This window comes from Coenobita brevimanus, chromosome 28 (genome assembly GCF_032717465.1).
Source record: "Coenobita brevimanus isolate Jiangsu-jjx chromosome 28, ASM3271746v2, whole genome shotgun sequence".
Taxonomy (NCBI): domain Eukaryota; kingdom Metazoa; phylum Arthropoda; class Malacostraca; order Decapoda; family Coenobitidae; genus Coenobita; species Coenobita brevimanus.
In genome coordinates this window covers 10872574-10899963 of record NC_136981.1, presented here as the reverse complement: position 1 = coordinate 10899963, position 27390 = coordinate 10872574, and the positions used below count along the sequence as shown (strand labels likewise).

Here is a 27390-nt window from a genome sequence, read left to right as displayed (position 1 = left end):
CAGCAGAGCTGGTTTACCCCTGCCACATCATAACAGACCCATCCCCTTACTCGCAACTGACCTGACTGGCTAATCAGACCAAATGCAGGAGAATATCCCCTCAGGGCTGCATCATCATTTATTCATTCATAATTTCTCCCCATTTATTTCTGTCATGCAGAGCCACTCTTCCTTGCTCAACAGACATCCCTCTCGCATCCAGCGTTCTCTTCACACTGTCCATCCATCCTATTCGTGGTCTTCCTCTCAGCCTTACACCTCTCACATCAAATCTAGTTATCTTTTTCACCAATCGCTCATTATCCATTCTCTCCATATGCCCAAACCATCGCAACACCCTCTGCTCAACTCTACCAGCCATCTCCCGAACAACTCCAGTTCTCCTTCGCACTTCATCATTTCGCACTCGATCCATACGCGTCACTCCACACATACTCCTCAGACACCTCATCTCCATTACATTCAAACTTTTCCTCTCTGCTACACCCATATTCCATGTTTCAGCCCCATATAACACAGTCGGTACCACAACACCCTCATACAGCCTTCTCTTTACATCCATTCTAAGCGAACGACTTCTCTTTACATCCATTCTAAGCGAACGACATCTAAACACTTTTTTCATTCCTCCCAGCACCTTTCCTACTTCATTTATTCTAAACTTCACTTCTGCATCTATTCTTCCATCCATAGCAACATTCAAACTTTTCCTCTCTGCTACACCCATATTCCATGTTTCAGCCCCATATAACACAGTCGGTACCACAACACCCTCATACAGCCTTCTCTTTACATCCATTCTAAGCGAACGACTTCTCTTTACATCCATTCTAAGCGAACGACATCTAAACACTTTTTTCATTCCTCCCAGCACCTTTCCTACTTCATTTATTCTAAACTTCACTTCTGCATCTATTCTTCCATCCATAGCAACATGCGACCCTAAATATTTAAAACACTCCACCTCCTCAAGCAACTCACCATTCAAAACTATATTCATCCCCCTACCATCTACCAACCTCGTACACTTCATCACTGTACTCTTATTCTCATTTACTTTCAATTTCCTCCTTTCACGCACCCTTCCAAACTCCTCTACCAACTGTCTCAATCTCTCCTCTGAATCAGCCACCAGTGCAGTATCATCTGCAAACAGCAGCTGCTTAAGATTCCACTCTCCACCATCGACAATGACCAGACTCAGACCTCCACCTAAAACACTTGCATTCACCTCTCTTACAACACCATCAATATAAATATTAAACAACCAAGGCGACATCACACATCCCTGTCGCAGTCCCACTCTCACGGGAAACCAATCACTCACAGCATTTCCCACTCTTACACACGCTCTACTGTTTACATAAAAACTTTTCACCCCTTTTAGTAACCTACCATCAAGTCCATACAATCTTAAAACAGTCCACAAAGCCTCCCTATCAATTCTGTCATACGCTTTCTCTAAATCCATGAATGCCCAAAACACATCCTTGCATTTCGCTAAATACTTTTCACACACTTGCCTCACAGCAAACACCTGATCCACGCATCCCCTCCCTCTCCTAAAGCCACACTGCTCATCACCAATTACTCCCTCTGTACCCTCTCTAACTCTCATAATTAACACTCTACCATACACCTTACCTACAACACTCAACAGACTCATACCACTAAAGCTAGTACATTCATGCTTATCACCCTTGCCTTTATACAACGGGACCACACAAGCACTTGCCCAGTCAACTGGCACCATACCTTTCACAAAGCACACATTCAACAATCTTACTAACCAGTCAACAATAGTCACTCCACCACTCTTCAGGCATTCAACAGCACACCCATCCATACCTGCAGCTTTCCCTGTTTTCATCTCCTTTACTGCCTTCTCCACTTCCTCCTTCGTGATCAAAGAATCATTCAACTCTCCCAACACATTTATTCCTTGCAACCTTCCATCTGCCACAATCTCAGCTACCCTTTCCTCCTCTACATTTAACAATCTTTCAAAATACTCTGCCCATTTCTTCCTTACTGCATCAGTCTCAATTAACATCCTTCCATCCTCTGCTTTTATTCGCTCTTCCTTCCCCGACTCTCCCTTTCGCACCCTTTTCACCTCCTTCCAAAACATTTTCTTATTCTGTTGAAAATTCTCAGTCAGCCGCCTACCGCACCTCTCATCTGCTGCCACTTTAGCATCACGCACAGCTCTTCTCGCCCTATTCCTCCTTTCCTTATACATCTCATATGACACCTCATCCTTCCTCTGCAGCCACACTTCATATGCACGTCTCTTCTCTGCCACAGCCATACTTACTTCCTCGCACCACCATTCACTTCATTTTCTTACACCACCACCCACACGTCTCACACCACACACCTCTTCTGCATGCCCCTCCACAGCACTCTTAAACAACTGCCATTCCTCCTCCACACTGCCATTTTCCTGATCTTCCACTGCATTCCACTCATCTTTCAATTTCTCCTGATACTCTATCATTCTCTCTCTTTTATCCAACTCACTCACTTTCAAAACCTCCCTGCCACACCTACCCCTCCTAGCTCTCACCCATCTCATACCTACTCTTAACTTTCCCTCCACCAGGTGGTGGTCAGACATACCTCCACCCTCCCCTCTCAGAACTCTCACATCCAATAATCTTCCTATTACATTCCTAGACACAACCACATAGTCCATCAAAGCTCATTCAACAACCCTTCCACCCTCCTGTCTCACCCATGTATACTTATAAATATCTTTCTTCTCAAACAGCGTATTTCCAGTCACCATCCCTCGCTCAACACACATCCCTATCATTCGTTCCCCATTTTCATTTCTTCCAGGCACACCATGCATATCAACTACGCCTTCAACTGCTACATTTCCCACTCTAGCATTCAGATCTCCCATCATTACCACATTCACATTCGCTCCAAAACTCTGCAGACACTCATCAACATCATTCCAGAAAGACTCCCTCTCTTCTTCATCCCTTTCACTACAAGGCCCATATGCACTCACAAACACCCACAACTCGAATTTCGCTTTCACCCACATCAGTCTCAATGACACCTCCTTCCATTCAATCATACACTGCTGTACTTCCGGACTCACTACCAAGGCCACACCTTCTCTCGCCCTTCCTCTATCAACACCAGACAATCTTCCACCTCTCATAATAATAATAATAATAATAATAATACAGTATGAGGCAGATGGGGGCACCCATCATCCACTCACTCACTGTAGGGATGCCTTATGGTCTCTATACCAAGTGACAAGCCAAATGGTTTCCTATACCTAGGAAACCATTTACTATGCTGAGTGGTAACCATATAACCGGAGTTTTGGGCTAGGTTGTGTCCCTAAGATTCCTTTAATCATGGCAAATGTTTCAGAAAGCCTCAGAGGGCCCAATACCTGCCCAGGGCCCCAACCAAATGGGCAGATTTGCATGGTCGTGTGGAACGTGATAGGTGCAAACGAGGAGAGCAAGAGGGTGGAAGTGGTGAATGTGTTCAAAAGTGCAAGATATGCTGTGATGGCACTGGGTGACACAAACATGAAAAGGTGTGAAGTGAAGAGTGGGAGGGTGTAAAGTGTGTGAGGTCGGGCAACAATGGGCGAGAAAGATGCAAGGAAGGAGTTGCTTTGTTGATGAATGAAGTGTAGCAGAGTGGAATGAGAGATTACAAATGTGTCAGCTCAAGATGTATGTATGTCAAGTTCAAGTTTGAGAAGGTGAAAGTGGCTGTGATTGTAGCAAATGCACCGTGTGATGACAGGAGTGAGAGAGAGAAAAAGACAGGTTTTGGGATGAGCTGGATGAAGCAGTGGGAGAAATGCCCAGGAGCTGTAAAGTGATCATAATGGGCAATATGAATGGAAGAGTAGGCACTGGTCCTGAGAATGACATAATGAGTTGCAATGGAGTGCCAGGAGAAAATGATAATGGGAAGCGACTGAAGGATGTGTCAAGAAAGGAGGTTATACATTTGTAACTCGTATTTCAAACATGAAGATGCACATAAATATATATGGTACAGAGGGAACGGGGATCGTGTTGAAAGGAGCCCGAATGATTATGTGCTCATAGAGAGGTCAATGCTGGGAATGGTTGCTGATACGAGGGCCATGAGAGGGCAATGTGGAGGTCTGTCAGATCATATGATGGTGGTATGCAAGATCAAGCTGAGAGGAGTGAGGTGGACCAGGAGAGAGAGGAGCAGTCAGGGAGAAAGACTGAAAGTCGAGAAGCTGAGGATCAAAGAAATGGCAGATGACTACAGGATCAAAGAAATGGCAGATGACTACAGAACCAAAGTAAGGGAGGAGTTAGAATCAGTGAAATGGAATTAAATGGATCTGGACAGCCTCTGGTATGCATTTAGGGACTGCTTATTCAGGAACGCTAACGCGGTGTGTTGTGTGGCAAGAGTAACAACAAAGAAGAAAAGGTACGGCATGGTGGGATGAAGAGGTTAAGACAGCAATGGAGGAAAAGAGGAAGAAGTGGCTAGAGTGGTTACAGGACAGGGGTTCAGTTGAAATAAGAACTGGATATACTGAGAGCAAGAAGCATGTAAAGAGACTAGTGGAGAGGAAAAAGGAGGAGGTAAAATATGATCTAGGAAGAAAAATGAATGCAAATTACTCTGAAAATTGGCAGTTATTCTGCAAAGAGGTGCAGAAATGTAGAAGTGACAGAGGAAAGAAATGTGAAAGTGTGAAGGATGTAAGTGGTAGATTATTAACCCCTGGGGATGAAGTAAGGACCAGTTGGAAAGAATACTTTTAAGCCTGATGAATGGGAATAGAGCGAGCAGAGTGGATGTAAACATGACTGATTTTGGGGGTGTGCAGAGAAGGAACGCAATGATGGGAAACATGACACTTGCACAGGTAAGGAATGCTGTGAAACGACTGAAAAATGGTAAAGCTGCTGGGGTTAAAGAAGTGCATGCAAAGATGCTTAAGTGTAGTGGAGAGGGTGGAATAAAGTCCTTGTTGGAGATATGTAAGACAGCAAGGATGAGTGAAACTGTGCCAGCAGAGTGGAAAAAGGCTGTGACTGTACCCCTGTACAAAAATAAAGGTGTGCGAACTGAGTGAAAGAATTATCGTGGTATAAGTTTATTGTGGTAGGTAAGGGTGCTCACCATTCACTCACTCGATGTAGTGCAACTCTCGGGTTCCTGCCTTTTTCTCTCTTCCTTCCTTCCTCTTGTCTTTCTCTCCTTCATTCCTTCCTCTTCCTTCTGTCTATGGGTGACTCTACACTAGGTGACAAGTCAATTGGTTTTCTGTACTCCAGGATCTCATTTACTATGCTGGGTGGTAACCATATAACCAAATTATAGCACCTGGTGATTTAGTGGGTAATTAAGACACTCCAATCGGATTGAGCCAGTGCAGGTTTATATCAAAGGGGTGGTTGGGGTTTACTGCTCACGTAATGCTACTCAGGGATGAGTGAGGCTGGTCACTCTCACCTTAAATGTCAGGACCTACCTGCCAGCCCCAGGCTCCTACACTCCTTAGGGAGCAACACACGATTAGATGATGGATGGATGAAGTTTACTGAATGTGGTGGGGAAGGTATATGGAAGAATTATTACAGAAAAAATAAGAGAGATATCAGAAGTCCTGGTGTGTGATGAACAGGGTAGCTTTAAGAGTGGCAGAGGATGTGTGGATCAAAAATTTGTAGTGACACAGATAGTGGAGAAGGCTTGTGAGAAGGACTATAAGGTGCTTATGGCATTCAAGGATGTGGAGAAAGCATACGACAAAGTAGACAGAGAAGGATTGTGGAACGTTTTGTGCATGTATGGTTTAGATGGTATGCTGCTAGGTCCCATCAACAGTTTTTATGATGGTAGTGAAGCATGTGAAAGAGTAAATGGGAATTTATGTGAATCGTTCATGATCAGTGTGGGCGTGCGACAAGGCTGTGTGATGTTCCCCTGGTTGTTCAATATACAATATATATGGATGGGGCGATGAGAAAAGTAAAAACACGAGTAATGGAAAGGGGGATGGCACTGGTAATGAATGGTGATGGATGGAACATCTCAAATTTGTTGTATGCTGATGATGCAGCACCACTTGCAAATACCAGACAAGAACTCGGTAGACTAGTGCAGAGGTTTGCTGACGTCTGTGAGCATTGTGCCTTGACAGTAAATGTAGAAAAGAGTGAAGTGATGATTAATGAGAGAGAAGGTGACTCCCAGTGCAACGTTACAGTGAATGGAGAGAGACAGGAATTGGTGAGAGTTCAAATACCTGGGTACAGTGATAGAAGAGAGAGGAAAATGTGCAAAAGAAGTAAAAAGTAGAGTGACACAATGAAGGAAAGCAGCTGGTGCAATGAAGGCCTTGATAAGAAACAGAGGCTTGACTGTTGCAGCTGCACGAGGTTTATATGAAGGGATGTTAGTGCTAACTTTAACATACAGATGTGAAACTATGGTGTGGCATGAAAATGTAAAGCCAAGAGTGAAAGCAGTGGAGATGGGACTGCTGAGGAATGTATGTGGTGTACAGAGAGTGGACAGGATTCGAAATAATGTGATTCGTGAAAGATGTGGAGTGAGGAAGTCTGTGGACACCAAAAAAGAAGAGAGTGTACTAAGAAGGTATGATCATGTGGAGAGAATGGATAACAATAGTGGTAAAAAAGGTATATCTGAGTGAATTTGAGGGAGGGAGGAGGTGCGGTAGGCCAAGGAAAAGGTGGAGGGATATGGTGGATGTGTGTGTGAGGAAAAGAGGTTTGGAAGTCGGTGAGGTTAGGGAATTAACAAGAGATCGAGCTGGCTGGATGAATATTGTGAGGAAAAGTGCATGATCAGGGATTTGGCACCCTTTTTTAATGTGACAGAGCCCAGACGGACTCTATTGGATATGTTTATATGAAGCTACAGTACATGGTGAATAATTTTGGAGTATCAGATATAGCCAGGATTCCAGGGGTTTGCATGGTGAGTGAAAGGATGCGTGGCCCACCAGACTGGACAAATTTGGGCTGTCTGGATGCTGCTACTTCTCACCTTGCCCTAGGGTGGGAAAGGGGGTCCAGATGAATAATAATAATAATAATAATATCTTCATCATCATCATGCCTTTTTTTTCCTCACTCACAGCTGGGGTGAGATGGAGTCCAGAAAGTATGAAAAAAAAGAGTAAACATGATAATCGGAAAACTAACAACTAATTAGCAGTCTCAGTCACATAAGTCTGAGTGTTAATACTGTCACCATTAAAATTGTCATGGTCAGGACAACTCTAGTATTATATTTCACCTAATGTCAGACAATTAAATTCAGATGAATGTGAGTCATATGAGATTACGCATTAATGTAATAGTTTGCATGCATACACCCTAAAAACTGTGACAATATCTATATGTACAGATAAACCACACTCTAACACAATCAAAATATACATGTGATGCAACTTTCACAGGTTTTAACTCTCAGAATTTGAGTGGTGTCTTTGTTAGCTTATTATTGCTGCCACCAGATGATTTTCTTTAACTTACAAAAGGACCCTTATATATTAAGGGGCTTATTACAACTATTATCTACACCCTTCCAATGAAAATCTACACTATGCTTAATATAACTGATTGAATAGCAAGAAGAAACTAAAACTATGTCACCAGATTCAAGGGGCTTCAGCAATAGTGTTACTCTAAGGGCTATATTATTAAAATGGAGGGTGAAAAGGTGTGGACATACACCAGCATATTTATGATAATTTCAGTAGCAGGCAATGATGATACACCTTTTTTGACCACTCTGTATCAGTGCTAACCACACTAATATAAGGGACATAGGCTGATCATAACAAACAATTAACCATTTGAATTTATGAAGTCCATTTTCTTGCTGCCATCAGAAAGTCTTTTTCCATCCATCAATCTATCCATCATCCAATCCTACATTGTCCCATGAGGAGTATAGGAGCCTAGGGCTAGGCAGTTGGTCCTGACATTTAAGATGAGAGTGACCAGCCTCACTCATCCCTGAGTGGCATTACGTAAGTAATAAACCCCAACCATCCTGACACCGGCTCAATCTGATTGGGGCGCAATAATTACCCACTAAACCACCAGGCACCAAAATTTAGTTATATGCTTACCACCCGGCATAGTAAATGGTTTCTTGGTGTACAGGAAACCATTTGGCTTGTCACTCAGTGTAGAGTCACCCACAGGCAGAAGGAAGAAGAAAGAATGAAGGAGCGAAAGACAGAAGAGGGAATGTAAAATCACCAGTAGGCAGAAGGACGAGGAAGGAAGGACAGAAGGAAAGAAAGGCAGAAAAGGATGGAAGGAAAGAAGGATGGAGGAGAGGAAAGGGCAGACACCCAAGAGCAGCACTACATCAAGTGAGTGGATGATGAGTGCCCCCACCTACCACAATAAAGTCTTTTTCACTTCTAGAAAAGCCTCCCATACTGAAGGCAATTATCATTTCTCTTCTAGAAAAGCCTCCCATACTGAAGGCACTTATCCCAGCTGCACCTAACCTCTCTAATTCAAAGTCTCTCCTGAGCTAAATATAATAAGCTAGTAGCAGCAAGAATACACTACCAATGATGCCACTCCAATTTCAGGGATTAGAGGTGATCCACAAATGATTATAGTTATACCTTCATGCACTAAGTTTAGATAACACAGCCAATAGTGTTTAATGCTAAAAAAAAAACACATTAGTTTAGAGCTCAGTCAATACTGCAGAGAAGGGGGGGGGGGAGAACTCAGACTAATGCATTTAAGCTAACAAGATGAAGATCATTAACCTCCCTTCAGCTGTTTTCCATCAAATGAGCCAAAATATTTAATTAATTATTTAAGCTCAGTTAAAGGTTAAGTGTAACCAAATTGGAGAGCTGATATGACTAGTTGTCAAGGATATTCCATACCTTACAAACGAACACTCACTGAAACCATAACCCCATATTAAATTTGTGGGAGTGGCCCAGTTCCACCTAGTGAAAACAAAACTATCATATATGGTCTGGTTTTTCATCACAATTCTCATCGACAATACTGTATCTCAGTAACATTTCATTTGGTTTCTTTTTCCTTTTTTTTTTTTTTCTGACAATTATTGCGGCAAAACTATACTGATTCATAATAATGCTCAACTACTTTCATAAGCCCTTCAACCTGATGACCCAGGTTCTATTTCATCCTTTCTGCCATCAGACAACTCTATGCAACAAATGAAAGAACATTTGAACAAGAAAGATATAATGAGAGCCTCCTGGCTATGAGAACATGTAAAAGTAGAGGATATAATCACAACACTCAAAAAGCAATCATTCTTAAGCGAGATAACAGATGTACAACCAGGATTACAGAGTTTCAACCCAGAGATGTGATAAGAGTAAATGGAAGGCAAAAGAACGACATGATGAAAATCGAATATTCACTGGACTTAGAAAGATCAAGATAACAACCACCAGGTAAGAGTGGAAAATGACTGGAGAGGCCTTTGTTCTGCAGAGGACAAACTCAGGCTGATGATGATGATACTTACCGAGTATTAACTAATCCTTTCAGTACAAGAGATCTTTCTGACACTGAATAAAATCACCTGGAGGTAGCAAGAAGCAATGATAAAGATGTCACCAGATTCAAGGTTTTAAGGGTGTTTCTCTGGTGGTAGGACTATTCTTCACTATCTGTTGCCTCGATAACTTCCTTTCAACTGAGAGAACTGGGTCACTTCCACAAATTGAACATTAAGTTGTGGTTGCATAAAATTTTATAAGCCTTTGGTATGACTGAGGAATGCAGCTCCTTGGTTACTAGAGCTGGTCTGCTTTTACCTGACACAACTAGGCCACTCCCATAATTTAAATACTAAGTCATGGTTGCACAAAATCTGATGGGCTCTTCTTATACAGTAGGATTAAGCCTACTTGGTTACTAGCCAAACTGCCTATTTATTCTCATTACACTTCACCATCAACTGAACTAAAATGGGGTTGGGAATCTGACACAGGACCCTAAACTAGGGTGCCTCTGGGAATCATCTAGGGAGTCCCAGGAAGGCTCCTGTAATTATCCTGGAGCCTCTAGGGGCTGCAATTAGCTAATTTCAAAACGATCCATCAGCAGAACCGAAACAATACCGTACTCGTAGTATTCCAGTGACTCAAGGGGTTTCTAGACCAGACCCTACTACAGGACTCTAACAAAAATAGAACAGAATAAGAATACGGGAAAGTAGGAGCCTTAGATAGAGAAAAGAAAGGGAATAAATGAATATGTGCAACTAATATATATATATATATAAAGGGTACTCTGCATGGAGGGTGAGGACAAGGTCAAGAAAGCATCATGTAAGGGTCAGAACAAGGGCCATCTTTTGGGTAGGACAGAAGGCTTTGTAGCAGCTCTTCCCTAATAATTTACTTAGGATATTACAGGTATACCCCAGTTTAACGATGCAATTAGTTAAGTAAAAACCCAATGCTAAGTGGGGTATTGTACCTCAGGGTAGATTTAACATATAAAGTACAGGGATGCATTTTTGAGCCTTGATTCCCCCCCCCCCAACCAAGTCCTCAACCCACCCAAATGAGTCCATAAACAAGTTTCTAGCTCACCTCAACCCCCAAATAGCTTTAAATCAAGCTAAACTAAGCCTAAAAGCAGTTTATAACTCACCTAAACCCAAAAATAAAATCTGAAAGTCATCAAAAATAAGTCTGGAAAAACCAAACTTAGTAAACTGTACCCCAAAATGACAATGTTCACCTCATCTATGACTAAAACATATTAATTCAAGTCTAAAAACACTTTACAATCAACCTAAACAAAAAATTTAAGTCCAAAATATAATCAAAATCACTTTAAAGAAAGACAAAACCCATCATTATACCGGGGTTTGGTCATCTTTTGGCGGGGTAGGGTGGTATTTCTACCCCCATCACTATGCCAGGGTATTGTATACTGTATACGGTTTACTGTATCTCAGGGTCTGCCTGTATACCTTGACATTCCCTTGTATGTTACTTATTTCATGTTAATATCAACAGGGTGTGCATCAGTATCAGGCAAGAGGGTATTCAGGTGTAGTAAGCAAAACACTGTTAAGGAAGAGGTATAACTATATCCCTAAAGTCAATTAGGATATGACCCCAGGTCACACATTAGTTCATTCATACGTGTTTCTACCGGACAGACCGTGGGCTAGTCTGAGTGTTCACGCCGGGAGTTCATCCATCGCACCAGGCAGCCTTCCTCCTCCCCCCCTCCATACCTTGCACTGAGTCAATAAAAGGATACTATATTCTTACACCTTAAGATGGCCCATATTTTCATCATTTTGCATCTAATTTCATGTAGCTCAGTTGCAGAAAGACAATGCTTTAGCTCTACATGATTTCCACTGCATTCTTTTTTAGACTAGTAAAAGATTCTAATTTTAATCTATTGTTACAACTCATCTTTCAATATACAGTCAGCAATTTTAAGCCAAGTTAAAGTGGAGAGAGTACAGTACAGTGGCCCATATTATTGTCAGCTTAGGAGGCTTTCTTACACCTTTTTCTTCAAGATTTTTATTACATACAAGGTCTTCACATTCTCTTGTTTATAATTTATCCCCCTTAGATACTGAAAAAGACAGTTGTTGCTTTTGGGGTCCCAGGCACATATGAAACCTGAACCAGGTGACCTGCAGGTTGAAGATGTTCTTTCCCTGCAGTCTGTCATCTTCCTTTCAGGGAATAGGGAGGGAGCTGTGGGTCATCTATATAACTAGGCAGTGGAACTGCCCAGTCATATCTGTCTCACCACATGATGATGTTCCTCTCCAGCACTTAACAGATGGTACAAATAACACATGTAAGCATCATATACTTCACTCTGATGACTTTTTTTCTATTAATTCTGCTACCTCTAGACAGTTTTATTTAGCTTGGAGGAGATGTCTTGCAGTTCAGAGATAAATAAGGGATGTATGTAATATGTATATATATATATATATATATATATATATATATATATATATATATATATATATATATATATATATATATATATATATATATATATGTATATATATATATATATATATATATATATATATATATATGTATATATATATACATACATATATATATATATATATATATATATATATATATATATACAGTCGTCAGCACAAATTCGCTGCAAGCCCGCTCGTGTGATGTGGGTCGTTTTGTCTGGCAACGGTGTATGGGAACTAGTTGCCACACAGGCTTTTATAAGCTTTAAAGGCGTGTTTGTAAGAATTAGTATTATAAATCACCCAGAATACAATATTCTTTATATCTGATAAGCGTAAAAATGTGCAAAAGACGACAGACGAATGTTGTCGAATGGTGAAACTCCTGTTCTCTCCCTCGTATCCATCCCTTGTCCCTCCCCACCCTCCCCTCCTCCTTCCCTCTCCCGCTATCCTTCATCTCCACTCCTCTCTCTCTCCGCCTTGTTTACCTTATATCACCCACAACGCTAATCTACGTAATAAACCGCACTCTTCTCTATTTCTTGTCTATTCCTGTAACCTTTTTGCTCCTCAACATTCGAGAGTTTTATGCCATGCAACAGTCTCTTTCTCCCACTCGTTACTCCACACATGATGCAGCAGTTCGAAACTTTAGTTGTTTCTGATACTGCTTCGTGATTCAGTGAACAGTATGAGGAGAATGGGAACATTTTCCTAGGGGAGAGAGAGGGCGAGAAGTAGGAGGAGTGGGCACAAATGTTTGTTTAATTTCGCCTAATGACATAATAGGCACAGACTTCCAGGCTCACTTAAACAAATACTAACAGGGAATATATCACAAGAACGAGACCTCAATGTTCCTATATCTTCCGGCTGTTGGTAGTGACAAAGGGTGGAGAACAGAAAGACAACTGGAGAGGAGTGGGAAGGAGACAAGGAGGGTAAGAATGGGACTAGAACAGGAAGGAATATTGATAATAAACCTTGGATATAGTTGATGGTACTGCAAGCAACTGGGAATAAGGCAGACTGGGTTTAGAAAACAGTCGAGAGAATTGCGATGCGCCAGTCGGGTTAGCGTCGTGGATAAATGAATAAAGGTGGAGAGGGTGGGGAGAGGAGACAGTGGAGAGGCATGAAAGTGAGTGGGGGGTTGGAGGAAGAGGGAGGGGTGGAGGGGACATCAGGAGGAGTAAGGGGGGAGAGACGGGAAGAGAGCTTACACACTGTTATAATGAAGAATACCAGAGTATTACGCTCATACGTCGTTCCATAACATTGTCAACTCTTGCAGTTTTTTTACGCTACTCAATTACGGTATACAGAGAATTGTACTCTAGACAGTCTCTAGCACCACTTTTGAAAAACACATCGTTAAAGTGTATAAAAGTGTATGTAGCAACTCATCCCTTTACACCGTTGCCAGAGAAAAGGACTCGCATCACACTAGTAGACTTGCAGCGAATTTATGCTGACGACTGTACATATATACTGTATATATATGCTGTATATATATATATATATATAAGTAATCCCTTAATTCACGCGAACTTTTTTAACGCGATTTCAGTTATCCACAAATTTTTCGTACAATAATTAAAACAAAATTATAGTATTCAAATAAATAACTTTAATATACGAGAAATAAATACAATATACGAGAAATAAATAAAATATAAACATTCCTACCTGCTGCCCGTGTGCATACATGTGTGTGTGTGTGTGTGTGTGTGTGTGTGGAAGGTCAGTCTACCACTCACCACACAGTCAGTTTGAATCCGACAGTCAAACCGTGCATGACTCGCGAGCCGTTATTTGTGGCTTATTTTTCTGCCTTCCAGTGAATGCTTGCCTTGTCTGCCAACATGGGGCCTAAGCGTAGTGCTAGTGATGCATGTGGTAACACACCAAAATGGACTCGTAAAGTGATGTCGCTGACAGAGAAAGTTAAAGTGATGGGCAAACTTAGGGAAGGAATGTCGGTGACAATTCGCCGTCAGGACGATTCCCCGTCATTTATTTACATACCAGTTTATTTAGCAAGTAAAGTACACTAGTTTTTTACTTATATGAGTTATAAAATCCCCCTGAAAATTAGTTATTAAAGTATTAATTAATCAATAATAAGTATGTTTATAGAATGACAGGGAATTGTCCAGGGTGCGAATTGTCCTGATGGGGAATCGTCCATGTTTTGACAGTGTATTGACAGTGAATTGTCTCGGAATCATATGTTTGGGGTGAATGAGTCAACTCTTCGTAAATAAAGAAGGCAGAACATAGCATACGGGAGGCAGTGAGGGCCAGTGCATCAGACTGTGCTAAAGTGACTCCACCTACGCCTGTGAATTGTCTTGGAACCTTATGTTTGGAGTGAATGAGTCAACTGTTCGTACAATAAAGAAGGCAGAGAATGCAGCATCCGGGAGGCAGTGAGGGCTTGTGCACCAGACTGATAGTGTCTCCACCTGCACCTGTGCTTCTCAGCTTTCAGTGGTAAATTTCTTACATTTTTGTTGTTTTTCATACTTTATGCTAGTTTATTAGGTGTATATAGTGCATAAACAATACAGTATTATTCAGATGTAATACACTTAATACACATGCGTAATTACGTGCACAAATGGGCAGATCGTATACGCGAATTTACCACATACGCGAAGGGTCTGGGAACATAACCCTCGCGTGAATTAAGGGATTACCTGTGTATATATATATACATATATATACAGTAAAAGTCCTATTATTCGGCAGCTGATTATTCAGTAGATCCGACATTACGGCAGTTCTGAGAATTGGTCCCATTTACAAAAATCTTTGACTGTTCGGCAGATGTCCGGAATCATCTCGGCAGTCCAGGAAGTGATATCTGTGACTTGTAGGCCTAATGTTTCATTACACTTCTGTATGTTCACTAATTTCTATATTTTTTCAGATTCAGGTATAGTACTGTATTGATTACAATACTGCACAGTATCATACAATACAGTTCCACCTCCACCAAATTAGCAAGGGTTACATTCCAAGCCCCCTCGCTAATTCTTGAAATTCTTTCATTCTTCACGCCTTCCTGAAAATGACATTTTTCCGCTAATTGCGTAGCCCATGAACCACTGATACTGTAATGCATTACCCATAAATAAATGTTGCTTGTTAAATCAGTTTCCCCGTTGTTTTTAGCTGTACGGCTGTGACAGCTCTAGTATTTCTATTCCTCAGCATAATAGTCGAAGGGACAGTCCTGTTTAGCTAAACCTAACCTAACCGAGTTTAACTGTACCTAATAATTTAACCAAACCTGAAGTCAGAAAAATACTTAAAAATAAACTGGAGGAATATGAATTGCTGAGGTCTCTCTGATGAAAGTTAAAAGTACATTTAGCGCTCATTCTTTTGTTCGTTTTTGTGTTTAATGTGAAAGAGAGAGTATTGATGCAAGCAGTAATATATCCCATTAACCCCTTAATAACCTCTGGCACTGAACAACCTTTTACGGTACCGATGTCGGTGATGTCAAGTTAGTGTGAGCTATAAAGAAAACTGAACAATTATTGCGAGGGAACTAAGGTCACTGGTATGTTTACACGACTCTGCGCTACGATTCCAAGCAGTCAGGCGGTCGGTTAATAACAGATGTTTTCGCCCATTTGGTAAATGCACCGTAACTTTATCAATTTTTCCGTGACTCATAACGAATCATAGCATGGGTTTAGAAAGCTAAATGACACATTGCTAGGTGAGCCAGACAATTATCTTCACATCTTAAAGAAAAATCAATTGATTTCAGAAGAATGGAAGAAACTTACTCTATGTACTCAGAGAGGGATTAAATTTCTTCCATTTCTTAAAGATGCGAAGATAATCGTCTGGCGCACCTAACAATGTGTTATTTTGCATCCTAAACCCATGCTATGATTCGCTATGATTCACGGGAGAAATTACAAGGTTACGGTGCTTTTACCAAATGGGCGAAAACATCTGAGATTAACCGACCCCCTGACTGCTTGGAATCGTAGCGTAGAGTCGTGTAAACATACCAGTGACCTTTGTTTCCTTCCCATAATTCTTCACAGTTTTTTCATAGCTCATTAACTCGACATCACTGACATTGGTACTGTAAAGGGTTGTTCAATGCTGGAGGTTATTAAGGGGTTAATGGAATACATTACTGTTTCCATCAATACTCTCCCTTTCACATGTAAACAAAAAACGAACAAAAGGATGAGTGCTAAATGTACGTTTAACATTCATCAGAAAAACCTTACCAATTCTTATTCCTTCACTTTATTTTATGCAATTTTCCAACTATTTTATTTTGTTTGGAAAAAGTACTATATACAGTATTCACTCCAAACATATTTGTAATAATATAAGTAGTGATGAGTTCACCAATACAAGTGATGAACTGAGCTGACAGGTAATATTCCGTATCATTTCGGCCATCCAGGAAGTGTTATCTGACTTGTAGGCCTACTGTGTCATTACACTTGTATATGTTCACTAATTTATATACATATTTCAGTTTCAGGTACAGTACTGTATTGATTGCAGTATTGTACAGTATACAGTACTCTCTCCAAACACAGTTGTAATACTGTAAGTGGTGACGACAGTGTTCACCAATATATTTAAGGTACTGAATGGGCAAATCCAACTTCTCGGCATCATCCCAGTCCCACAGATGCCGAATAATGGGACTTTTACTGTGTATATATATATATATATATATATATATATATATATATATATATATATCTTCGAAGTTCAATAAAACCCCGATGGCATAAAAAAAAAGTAATCAAACTAAGGGTGTTACTATGCCATATGCAGAAATACACTGGTATGGGAGATGTGCTACAAAGCCTCCTAAGCTAGGAAGTCCTTGATACGTCTTTCCTTATTTTCATGTCCAATGTCCATATTGTTATAATTATGTACCACAGTAAATCCCAAAATATCACTGTTATCTACACCTCTCAACACTTAAGGGTGGGGTGAGGTAGGGTCCTGGGGGAAAAAAAAAAAAAAAAAAAAAAAAAAAAAAAATGTACCTATTAAATTTCCACTGGTACCTATAAAGCTGCATGATCAGTTACCCCTCAGTTACAGCACCAGTTGTGTAAAATGATGGTGATATTTAGGAACAATCCCTGACATATCACAAGCTTGGGGAAGTGATATAAAGTTCCATTATTCATACATATAACTATTCAGACACCTCATCATCCATACTTTCATATTACCCACCACCATCACCACCACAACCATCACACCACATTTTACAGTACCACAGTGGTGCTTAACGTAAGCCATATGGCCCCCCGGGGAGCCATGTCATATTTCTAGTGGGCCACATGAAAAAAATAAAACATCAAGGGGCCACAGTTAGTTTCTGAGGAGGCCAACCAAACTTAGCTGCCAGGCACATGATCCATTTTTCAGTCTTCACATTTTATTCCCTGCAGTAATTTAAGTAGCATAAATAGTGACTATTACAATACAGTATCTTGTGTTAGAAGGCTTTATGTTGCTACTATACATCTGTGTCATTATGACTCTTCTTTGCTACTCAGAAGTAAAGTATGGTACAGTAATGATTATTAGAATATATTTGTTAGCAGGTCTCATGCTGTGACTAAACATTTTGTGTCTATACAGAATGCTGCTTGCTGACAATTATCAAATTATTTTTGTCAGCAGAACTTATGCTGCTACTATATATTTCATGCCAATGAATTTTCTTTGCTGCTTTAAAATAAGTTTCTGAATATTTTTTGTTACAGATCTTATGCTGCTACTGTACATTTAAGTTCATATAAAATGCTGTTTGTTACTTAGAAATACCTGTAGGTACAGTACCAATAATTACAACATTTTGTGTTAGGGGGCCTTATGCTGCTACCAGACATTTTATGTCTTTATAGAATATTGTTCGCTACTACACAACTGTGTCTACATATAAATGATCATTTCTGTTAGCTATTTGAAACACTTTGTCTTTATGTGGTGCAACCAAAACACTTTACAATGCAAATGGTAGTGAACCCTTGGTCATCGCACACTTGGTTACAGATGTTTTTGTTATCAATGTCAGATGAAAATCTGCACTCCTGCTATTTTTTTTTCTTTTTCTTTGGGGGGGCTAAAAAAAAAAAAAAAAAAAAAAAAATTATTGCCCACATCAGCTGGTTTTTGATGACAATGGTGGTACAAAATCTGTGGTTTCTGGTGGCTCTGAGGGACTCAAAGATGGGGCCTATTTGAGCTAATCCCATGTGGTGGAGACCACTAACTCTCCACCCCAAAGCCTCAAAGCCTCTTACCTCAAGTAAATCTCAGGTCTCTACATGGTATGTGCTTCTTCCTTATTTTGTCCTTTTCATCATTTTCTACTAACCTAACCATGCCTATGTGTGTTTCTGATACTCACCATAACAGAATGTATGCATTCAATAGGAGTAAACTGTTGTAAAAGGGAAAATCTGGGTTTACAAGTGGGATGCCCAGTACCAATTAGGATAAATCCTATAGATTCCAAGCCCTAGTTATCGTGCAATTTTGTTGTCACGCACTAGGCACACTACCAATTATGCATGATAACCAAGGGATCACTGAACTATACCATTTTTTCCGACTAACAGCAGCTATGAGAGGGGCCACGGAGGTAAATGAGGCTCAGAAGGGAGCCATGAGAGAGAGAGAGAGAGAGAGAGAGAAAGAGAGAGATCCTGCCATACCACACCATCATCACCATCCCTACACCACATTGATACCACACTATCATTACCAACACTAAACCACACCATACCACCCCATCACTACACACTATACCAAATTACCAACACTAAACCATACCATACCACACTACCATCACTAAACCACAACATACAACACTACTGCCATCACCAGTACACCACACCCTACCACCACCATACTTACCTGTACATGATATATCCTATGAGAAGTACCACCTGGAGAACCATAAAAGTAATGAAGAGCGTCGTGGAAACACAGCTGATGTTGGGACAGCCTCCTGCCCCTCCTCCACTTGATATTCTCTGTATTGTTGCTCCCACATCACGCTGAGGGGAAGTATCATCATCATCATCATACTTCCTACTAATATACAACTGGGGTGGGTGGAATCTAGGGGTCAAATTTACTGTATACAGTACGAATCCTCTCATTAGGCATCTTCGGGTCCAAGCAGATGCTGAAAGAGCAGAAACTGCCGTATGACAGGGAAAACCTGCCAAAAAGTTTCTTGCAATCATGGTCGGTCACCCCAATGCAATCACAGTGTCTAGCAAGTATTACTCGTCTACCCTAGGCACTAAACTGGCCTTCTGTTTCTTAAGGTCATATATAGTGGAAAAGCTCACACTGAAATCTTCCATTATCTTCTTCCTAGGAACACCAGCCTCCAATTTTTTCAATACTTCAATCTTCTTGGTGATAGTCATTACCTTATGGGTGCATTTTTTCACAACACCAGTAGGTTTTCCACTAGCAGAGGTCACAGCGCAACAAGAGAATGAGAAGATAACCGTAAAACAGCACAACAAAGTTTCCAAACTTTCGAAAGGTCCCGCTCACAAAGCCAGACACTCACGAGTCATAATGGCTGACAGCGCATGCAATGTAGGCAAGCAGAAATCTTCAAAAGTGCGAAGCTCAACTTTAAAATGCGCTAAACTATAGGTGAACTGTTCAAACTTTCACACTAAATCAGATTTCAAAATGCACTAGATACAGAAGAAAATCTAAGATCACTGGTGCTAAATTATGATGAAAAGTGCTAGATCTAGCACCAACAGCACCAAATTGGCCAATCAGCTCAGTATATGTTCCAGAAGAGCAGAGAACTTTCATAATGGAATTATTTATGAAAACCACCGAAAGACCAGAAATAATGTATGACCAGATGCCGAATAAGAGGACTTTTACTGTACACTAACTTGTGTCAAAGATTGCTTGTACTGTAAATACACTTATTTTCAGTTTTGGGAATGGAGTTAGAGAAGGGAAATGGCTCAAGATTGTGACATATTGATGAAGTATAAAATGTGGAGTTATCAAAGAAGTGCCTGGTGAAATAAATATATAATAGATGTTCTGGAAATAATGAACATAACTTTGCAAAATGATATGGAAATTCTAAGTAAAAAATACTCTATCAACATGGGTCGGTCCAGATTTCAATTTTACATCAAACCAGTCACATACAAACATTTTGATACTTAGCAGCCTGGATAATTATTTTTAAATAACCAAGCATATTATATTTCTTGCTCCAATATACCCCTAAGTTCAACACAATTTTCATTTAATATGGTAATTTTTAAGAACAGATCTACATTTAAGTAAGAAATTAATGTACAGCAGTATTCATAATACTGTAGTTAGATCATTTATTACTATCATAATTCATATCCCACTAAAGGAGGGGTTCTTAACTGGGGGCACTCATACCCTTTGGGTGCAAGCTACATCTGTTAGGGATGCAAGGATGCTGTTTTTAAATGCAGCTCATTTTGTGGGAGAATAAAGTGGGGCCATATTTTCTTAACCTCTGTGATGTGACTGACCATAACAATGAATTTTGTTCTTGGAGTTAATTCTACTATAATGTGCTAATATACTGTACAGTACAGTAATGGGCTATATACACACTATTCATTTTCGTTTTCGTTTTTAAAGGCTCCAACATGCTTGCATGTGTCGGCCTTGGTCACCTAATGGCGGCTCTCCACGCTGCATGATCCATTGCAGCCTCCCTGTTCAATCCCTTAACCCTGAGATCACACTTGATGACCTCGTCCCATGTCTTTCTTGGTCTACTCCTAATAACCCCACCCCCAATATTAACACTTCTCACCTTCCTCACCCAGTTATCATCCCCCATCCTCTCCACATGTCCAAACCATCTCAATCTACCTCTCCTCATCACAACACCAATACACTCCAGTCCCATCCTACCTCTCAACTCTTCCATCATAAACCCAGCCCCTCCAGGCCTTGGACACAGGGACGCACTGCACATCCACCTAATCACTGTCATTTCTGTATGTCTGAGCCGGCGAATATCTTCCTCCTTCACTACCCAGGTCTCACTACCATACAGCATTACACTCCTAACACATGCTGCATACAAAGACCCCTTAACACATAGGGAGAGTCCTCTCAATGTCAGGAGAGGCAAGAGCTCCCTGAACTTCTTTCAACCACTTCTCACCCTAGCCACAGAGCTAGCTACAGCTACAGCTAGCTACTGTTTAATTTATAACAGTTTGTACATTTGCTTTGTGGCGTTCTACATTATGCGAGGGACACCACCAGGAGAGTACAAGTATGGGTTTGGTGCTGGGGTGGAACTACTGAGATGGTTTGGCTCACACACATATAAAAAAAATTGAGAAAAGATAGCAGAACCATTCCCTCTGTTTCTGCTGTGGTGTGGGTAGGCCTGTGGCTAGGAGTGTTGTCCTGTGCCAAAGTGAGATCTCTCATGTGTGTTTTTACGTATATAATCTTGATTAGACCACACCACTTTCCTCCGTGTTCATATAGTAAATACTTGTGATGATATGTTCATCACACCATCATACAAGGTGGTACCAAAAGTTCCCAATATCTGAAAGCTGGATGGAAACCGCTTGTCGCAGGGTGTGTATGGATGCTATGTGGTAGTGCATGCACTCTTTGTCTGTTAGTGTGTCAAGTGGCATTGCGCAGGGTGGATGCGTTTGCTGCATGTGTGTTTTTTATCACTGTGTTTAGGTTAGTCTGCGAACTTTGTGATGTCAAAAATGGAGGTGAAAGAAGAACGTGTGTGCATCAATTTTTATGTGAAATGGGAAGATTGCGGCAGAAACTCATAAAATATTAAAACAAGCATTTGGTGACAAAGCTCTGGGGGTTACACAAACCTGTGACTGGTTTAAGCGTTTTAAAAACAGACGAATGTCAACAGATGATGATGCACATTCTGGTCGCCCTTCCAACAGTTCAACTCCTGACAATGTGGCCAATATTCGTGTAACCATCCTCGATGATCACAGAAGGGCAATCCACAATGTTTGTGACATTGTTGGCCTATTGTATGGAACTTGCCAAAGCATTCTGTCAGGTGACGTGAGGCAAAAACGTCTAGATAAGTGGCACACAAACAAATGGGTGCTTCACCATGACAATGCATTCATGTACACAGCCCTTGTTCATCAGTTTTTGGTATTAGCCCTTAGACGTACCGATGACGGGCTGGCCTGTCATGCATATGTCAACCTCTGACGTTAGTATGACGAGTTTGCCCGTCATCTGATGTAATCTCTAAGGAAATACTTTGGGAGTCGTCATTTTTGTTGGATGACAAGCAAAAGTGGGCTGAACTATGCCTGCCAAGCTAGTGCATGCGTGCTCACTTGTTTTCCTCTGCTCAGTGTTGTGTGAGGTTGCTCACAGACTGGATATACCCCTCTTGATCTGCTGCAGAATGTGCCTATTTCTCTGGATCTATTGCATTTCTTTGCCAGAAAATTTTTGTGAATGTAGTTGAAGGTGAGTTTATGAAGGCTAGCAAAAGGCCTAAGGCAAAGACGTTATTGTTTAAAGGCAAAGGTCCCACTAATATTCGTGGTGAGGATGAGCCTGGCACCTCTGATTCAAGTGCATATGTACAAAGCCTTTCCCTTCCACACTGGGAAAAGAAAACTCTTACACCTAGAAAAAAATATGGATTACCTAGCATTGTGAGTGATGTGAATCATATAAGTGAAAGTGATGATGATTATCATCCCACTGATGTTGAAAGTGATAGGCAAACATACAAAATTGTATTTTGGCATGATGATTAAGGGCAGGTAGTACAAAAAAGAAACACAGTAACTCAGATTTCATGCACATCAGTGGTAGCAAACTGTAACAACACAAATTTTCCATATTAAACTAATTTATTATTTTTTTACTGATAATTTTGAATGTCTACTGTACTAATGTGATTAGGAACGGTACTAAAGAAACGTGTGTTGGACGCGAGGCCACTGTACTTCTAAACAGCACCTCCTCACCCAAATCCCCAGTCCATCCTCTTGACATTTCTAATGCATCTCAACCTTCTCCTTTCTACTTCCTTTTTGATGCTTTCCACTCCCTACTATCAACAAAGTCAGTGATCAACAATGCAACTTGATAATTAGCCCCTCTTTCATCTCACTGAGGATATTCACCACCCTTTCTATATTCTCTCTTTCTACATGACCATACCATTAAAACACATTTTATTCTGTCCTATTATCAACAAAGACAATGACCAACAATGCACCTTATATTTTTACATCCATTCCCTCTGTAAGGCCATATTCTCTTCACACATTCCTTTACACACTATTATCAACAATGACAATCACAAGTAGTGGACTTTAATAACACTGTGCCACTATCTATATCCATTCTCTCCATATGACCATACCATCAAAGCACACTCTTCAGCTCTCATTATGAACAAGATCAACAACGTACCTTAACAATATTTAGCCCCTCTTTCATCTCATTGAGGGTGACGTGAAGGTCATAACCCACAGGCTGCGCACTGCCCTGGGGTTTCTGGCCCTGGCTTAGCAGTTGGTTGCTCTTTTGGTGGATCTCACTTACAAAGTTTCTGGCATGATAGAGAGTGAGTGAGTTACATTACCTACTTAGTCCACAGCAAATTACACTCAAATTGCCTATTAAATAATTCCACCACTACCTGCCAGCCTGATTTACCACCACAGCAGTGAATGAGTGATTAACATTGCTAGAAATGAAACTGCCAACCCAAAACAACATCAGCTTTTACATCCTTGTGAGGAAAGCTGACACCACTCAGCTTGGGTGTCCATTTACACTCTGGGGGCTGGTAGATGAAATGAGTACCCATGGTTAACACCTACAGGAGATAAACTGATAACTGTGGTAACCTGGATGATGAAATGACTCTGTATCCCACAAGTGTGGGTGAATAACCTGCTGCAGCTTCAAGGGCCTCAGTTGTCGTACTGAAAATAAGTACAATTGTGACTTACTTAATATCCCTGGCTGTTTGCACAATATCACGCTGATTGTTGATGATGGAATCAACCTCATGGCGTCTAATGGTGTCGCCTGGCATTCCACCTGCAACAGGTGGGGGTGGGGGTGGAACCTGTCCTGAAGTGGCTACCTGACCACCACCTATAGAAAAGATAAGGTATAGGCAGTTCTCATTTTATGAAGAGGAGAGGGAAGCTGGACTTGCTAAGGAAGGTCACAAGCATGAAAGTGGTGGGAGAATGTCCAGAGAAAAAACTAGGATGATGGGGGGTGAGGTCCTACAAGGAGACCTCTGGGATTGGGTACTGAGATAGTATATGGTGGCAAAACCTGTCATGTGGGAAAGCTGGCCTACATTTGGGATGTATTGACATCTTCCATGTAACTCAGTATACAACTGATGGAGGAAAGAAGAATAAAAATACAAGATGGGAGAGGAGAGATCAGGGTATGAAAGACTGGAATGAGCAGCAGAAATTACAATACTGTACAAGAAAACAGAAAAAGACTGACCCATGCTGGAACATACAACAGAGGGAAGAAAGAAAATGAGGAAAGGGGATGAGATGGCAGAGACTGGATTACATTACCATTATACAGTATAACAAAGTAGATTAACCAACGACAAAATGTATATCGGAGGAAGGGAAAACAGAGAAAAGAAGGAAAAAGATAAAAAGGACAAACAGTGGGAGGAACTGGGGTAGAAATGGGAGTACAAAAGAGGAACTGATGGCAGAAACAGGCACAACAGGACAACATATATAAGCCCAACTGACCCATGCCAGAGTGCACTGCTGAGACCAGGCCGAGGGTGCGCTCCTGCCGCCCGATGATCTCGTCCATTTTCATATGGAGCTGACGTACCACCTCGTGGATCTGTGCACACAAGACATAATTTATTAGCTGGTGTACATAATTTTTCCATGCAAAAGCACCAACAAACCACCTTCATAGGTATTAAATGGCAAATTTTATTCCATTGAGCTCAGGATTGTCTTTTTCACTTACTGAACTTCATACAATCTTCTGATGACTATAATTTGATAAGGACAGACTTGTCATGCATCAGTTATATAAAGCCTTGAACTCAAATAGTCTGGTGAAAGAATTATATACATAAAGAACATCACCTGGATTCCTGGGGTTAATAAACAGGCAATTTTCGTCACTTTACAGAAAAAAGGCATACATGTCTAAACACACATACTGTTCTCTATATGTTATAAACATGCATACTGTACTTAACAAATAGTTAGCTGGAGTACATACTTACATACATATACTGTACGGGACTGTTTATGCTCTCTCTCTCTCTCTCTCTCTCACCTGACTCTGGCCCAGGAAGATCTGCTTAAGCTCTCTCTGCTCCCATGACTCATATTCCTCTTCTTTCCTCTCAGCATCTGGGTTTTGAGCAATGTATCTGAGGGGTAAGAAGGCATTTACTGTTTAAGGAAGTGAATGAGAACATTCATACACAGCTAAAGTTTGCTCCTCAGGCCAGTGGATGGGTGGGAAAGACAATGCTGATTTCCCCTGCTCTGTCTGGCTGAGAAGACCCATCAACCATGGGCAAGACCTGCAGGGCTGTCCCATGCAGTGAACTGATGTTTCTCTCCAGTCATAGCACCTTGCCACAACAAGATGTGAGGTAAAGCGAGGTTTGGTTCCTGGATGGATTCCACATTTGTCTCTCCATCCAGTTAACAAGGGCACCATAGGAGACTCCACATCGCTCCGTTATATGGTTACCACCCAGCACTGTAAATGGTTTCCTTGTCACCTACTACTTGGGGTGAAAAGAAGAGTAATAAAGTGACAGGAAGGAACAGGAGAAGCAGGAAGAGAAATGGGCAAACAATGAGGTTGAATGAAACAGGTGAACAAAGAAACAGGCAGCACAGCATCATGAGCGTGGATGATGGTTGCAACCACTTACCACCTAGTTCATTAATATAAAGATTACATTCTGCTCCCGAGACCTGAATAACTGAAGAGAAAAGTTTCATTAACTCTGTAATTTAACACCCTCAGGAACATCCTTGTGACCCTAATTTGGGTCATGACCCAGGATTTGGGAACCAATGCTGTACAGGATCCACTACAGCCTTAATACTGAAATGAAGTGATTTACGTATCCCCTAATACAGTCACTATTCGTTATCCGTTGAACCGGTATACGATAATTCGCTACAACGATAACAAAAAAGCTCTATCTATCTATCTTCTATCTATAGCCCAACGCCCTAATCCTGCAAAGGGTGGCCGCAGACAAAACGCCTCCAAGTCACTCTGTCACCCACCATTTGACTCCCCTCCCCCCAACTCACCCCCCCCTCCCTCATATACCTCTCAACTCCATCCCTCCACCTCATCCTCGGTCTACCCCTCCCTCTCCCTCCCTCCACCTCACCTACATACACCCTCTTAGTCAGTCTTTCATTCTCCATCCTCTCCACATGTCCAAACCACCTCAGTGTATTTCTCCTAATCTTTTCAACCACATCCACATCTACCCCACAACGTTCCTTCACTTTTTCATTTGTCAACCTGTCCCTCCATGTCACTCCACATGCTCCTCTCAAGTAACTCATTTCCACTGCTCTCACTCTTGACTTGTTCCCCTCTTGCAAGGTCCACGCCTCGCTTCCATACGTCAGGGTAGGGATCACAATACCATCATGCAGTGACTTCTTAACTTCCATACTCACCTCCCTATTTCTCATCACTGCTTTCAGTGTACCAACAACCTTTCTTCCCTGCTGTACCCTTTCACGTACTTCATCCCCCAAAGTTCCATCCTTACTCATCACACTACCCAAGTACTTGAATGCACTCACATTCTCCATATCCTCACCATCCAACCTCACTGCACACTCTGTGACTTCATTCCTCTCAAACACCATAACTTTACTTTTGTTTACATTAACTTTCAGCTTCCTCCTCCTACACACTGTCCCAAATTCATTCACCAAACCTTGCAACTCCCATTCATCTTCACTCAACAATACTGTATCATCAGCAAACAGCAACACCCCAAAATCCGATTTACGGTACATACAGACGGGGTGATGAGAGAAGTAAAAACATGAGTAATGGAGAAAGGGATGGCGCTGGTAATGAATGGTGACAGATGGAATATCTCAAATTTGTTGTATGCTGATGATGCAGTACTGCTTGCAAGTACCGGACAAGAACTTGGTGGGCTAGTGCAGAGTTTTGCTGATGTCTGTGAGCGTCGTGCCTTGAGAGTAAATGTAGAGAGGAGTAGGGTGATGATTATTGAGAGACGTGACT

General features: G+C 41.1%; 1 protein-coding gene across 1 annotated transcript in view; it reads right to left on the bottom strand.

The window, feature by feature from the left end:
• Window positions 1–27390, bottom strand: part of ergic53 (lectin, mannose binding protein ergic53) — a 59081-nt gene that overhangs the window by 3147 nt on the left and 28544 nt on the right. Inside the window, exons 7-11 of the mRNA XM_080268510.1 lie at window positions 25420–25516; window positions 24870–24969; window positions 24084–24231; window positions 23539–23677; window positions 18961–19103 (exon numbers count right to left, since the gene is read on the bottom strand). Of these exons, the coding sequence (XP_080124636.1) occupies window positions 18961–19103; window positions 23539–23677; window positions 24084–24231; window positions 24870–24969; window positions 25420–25516 (627 nt within the window). The remainder of the gene's footprint in view (window positions 1–18960; window positions 19104–23538; window positions 23678–24083; window positions 24232–24869; window positions 24970–25419; window positions 25517–27390) is intronic.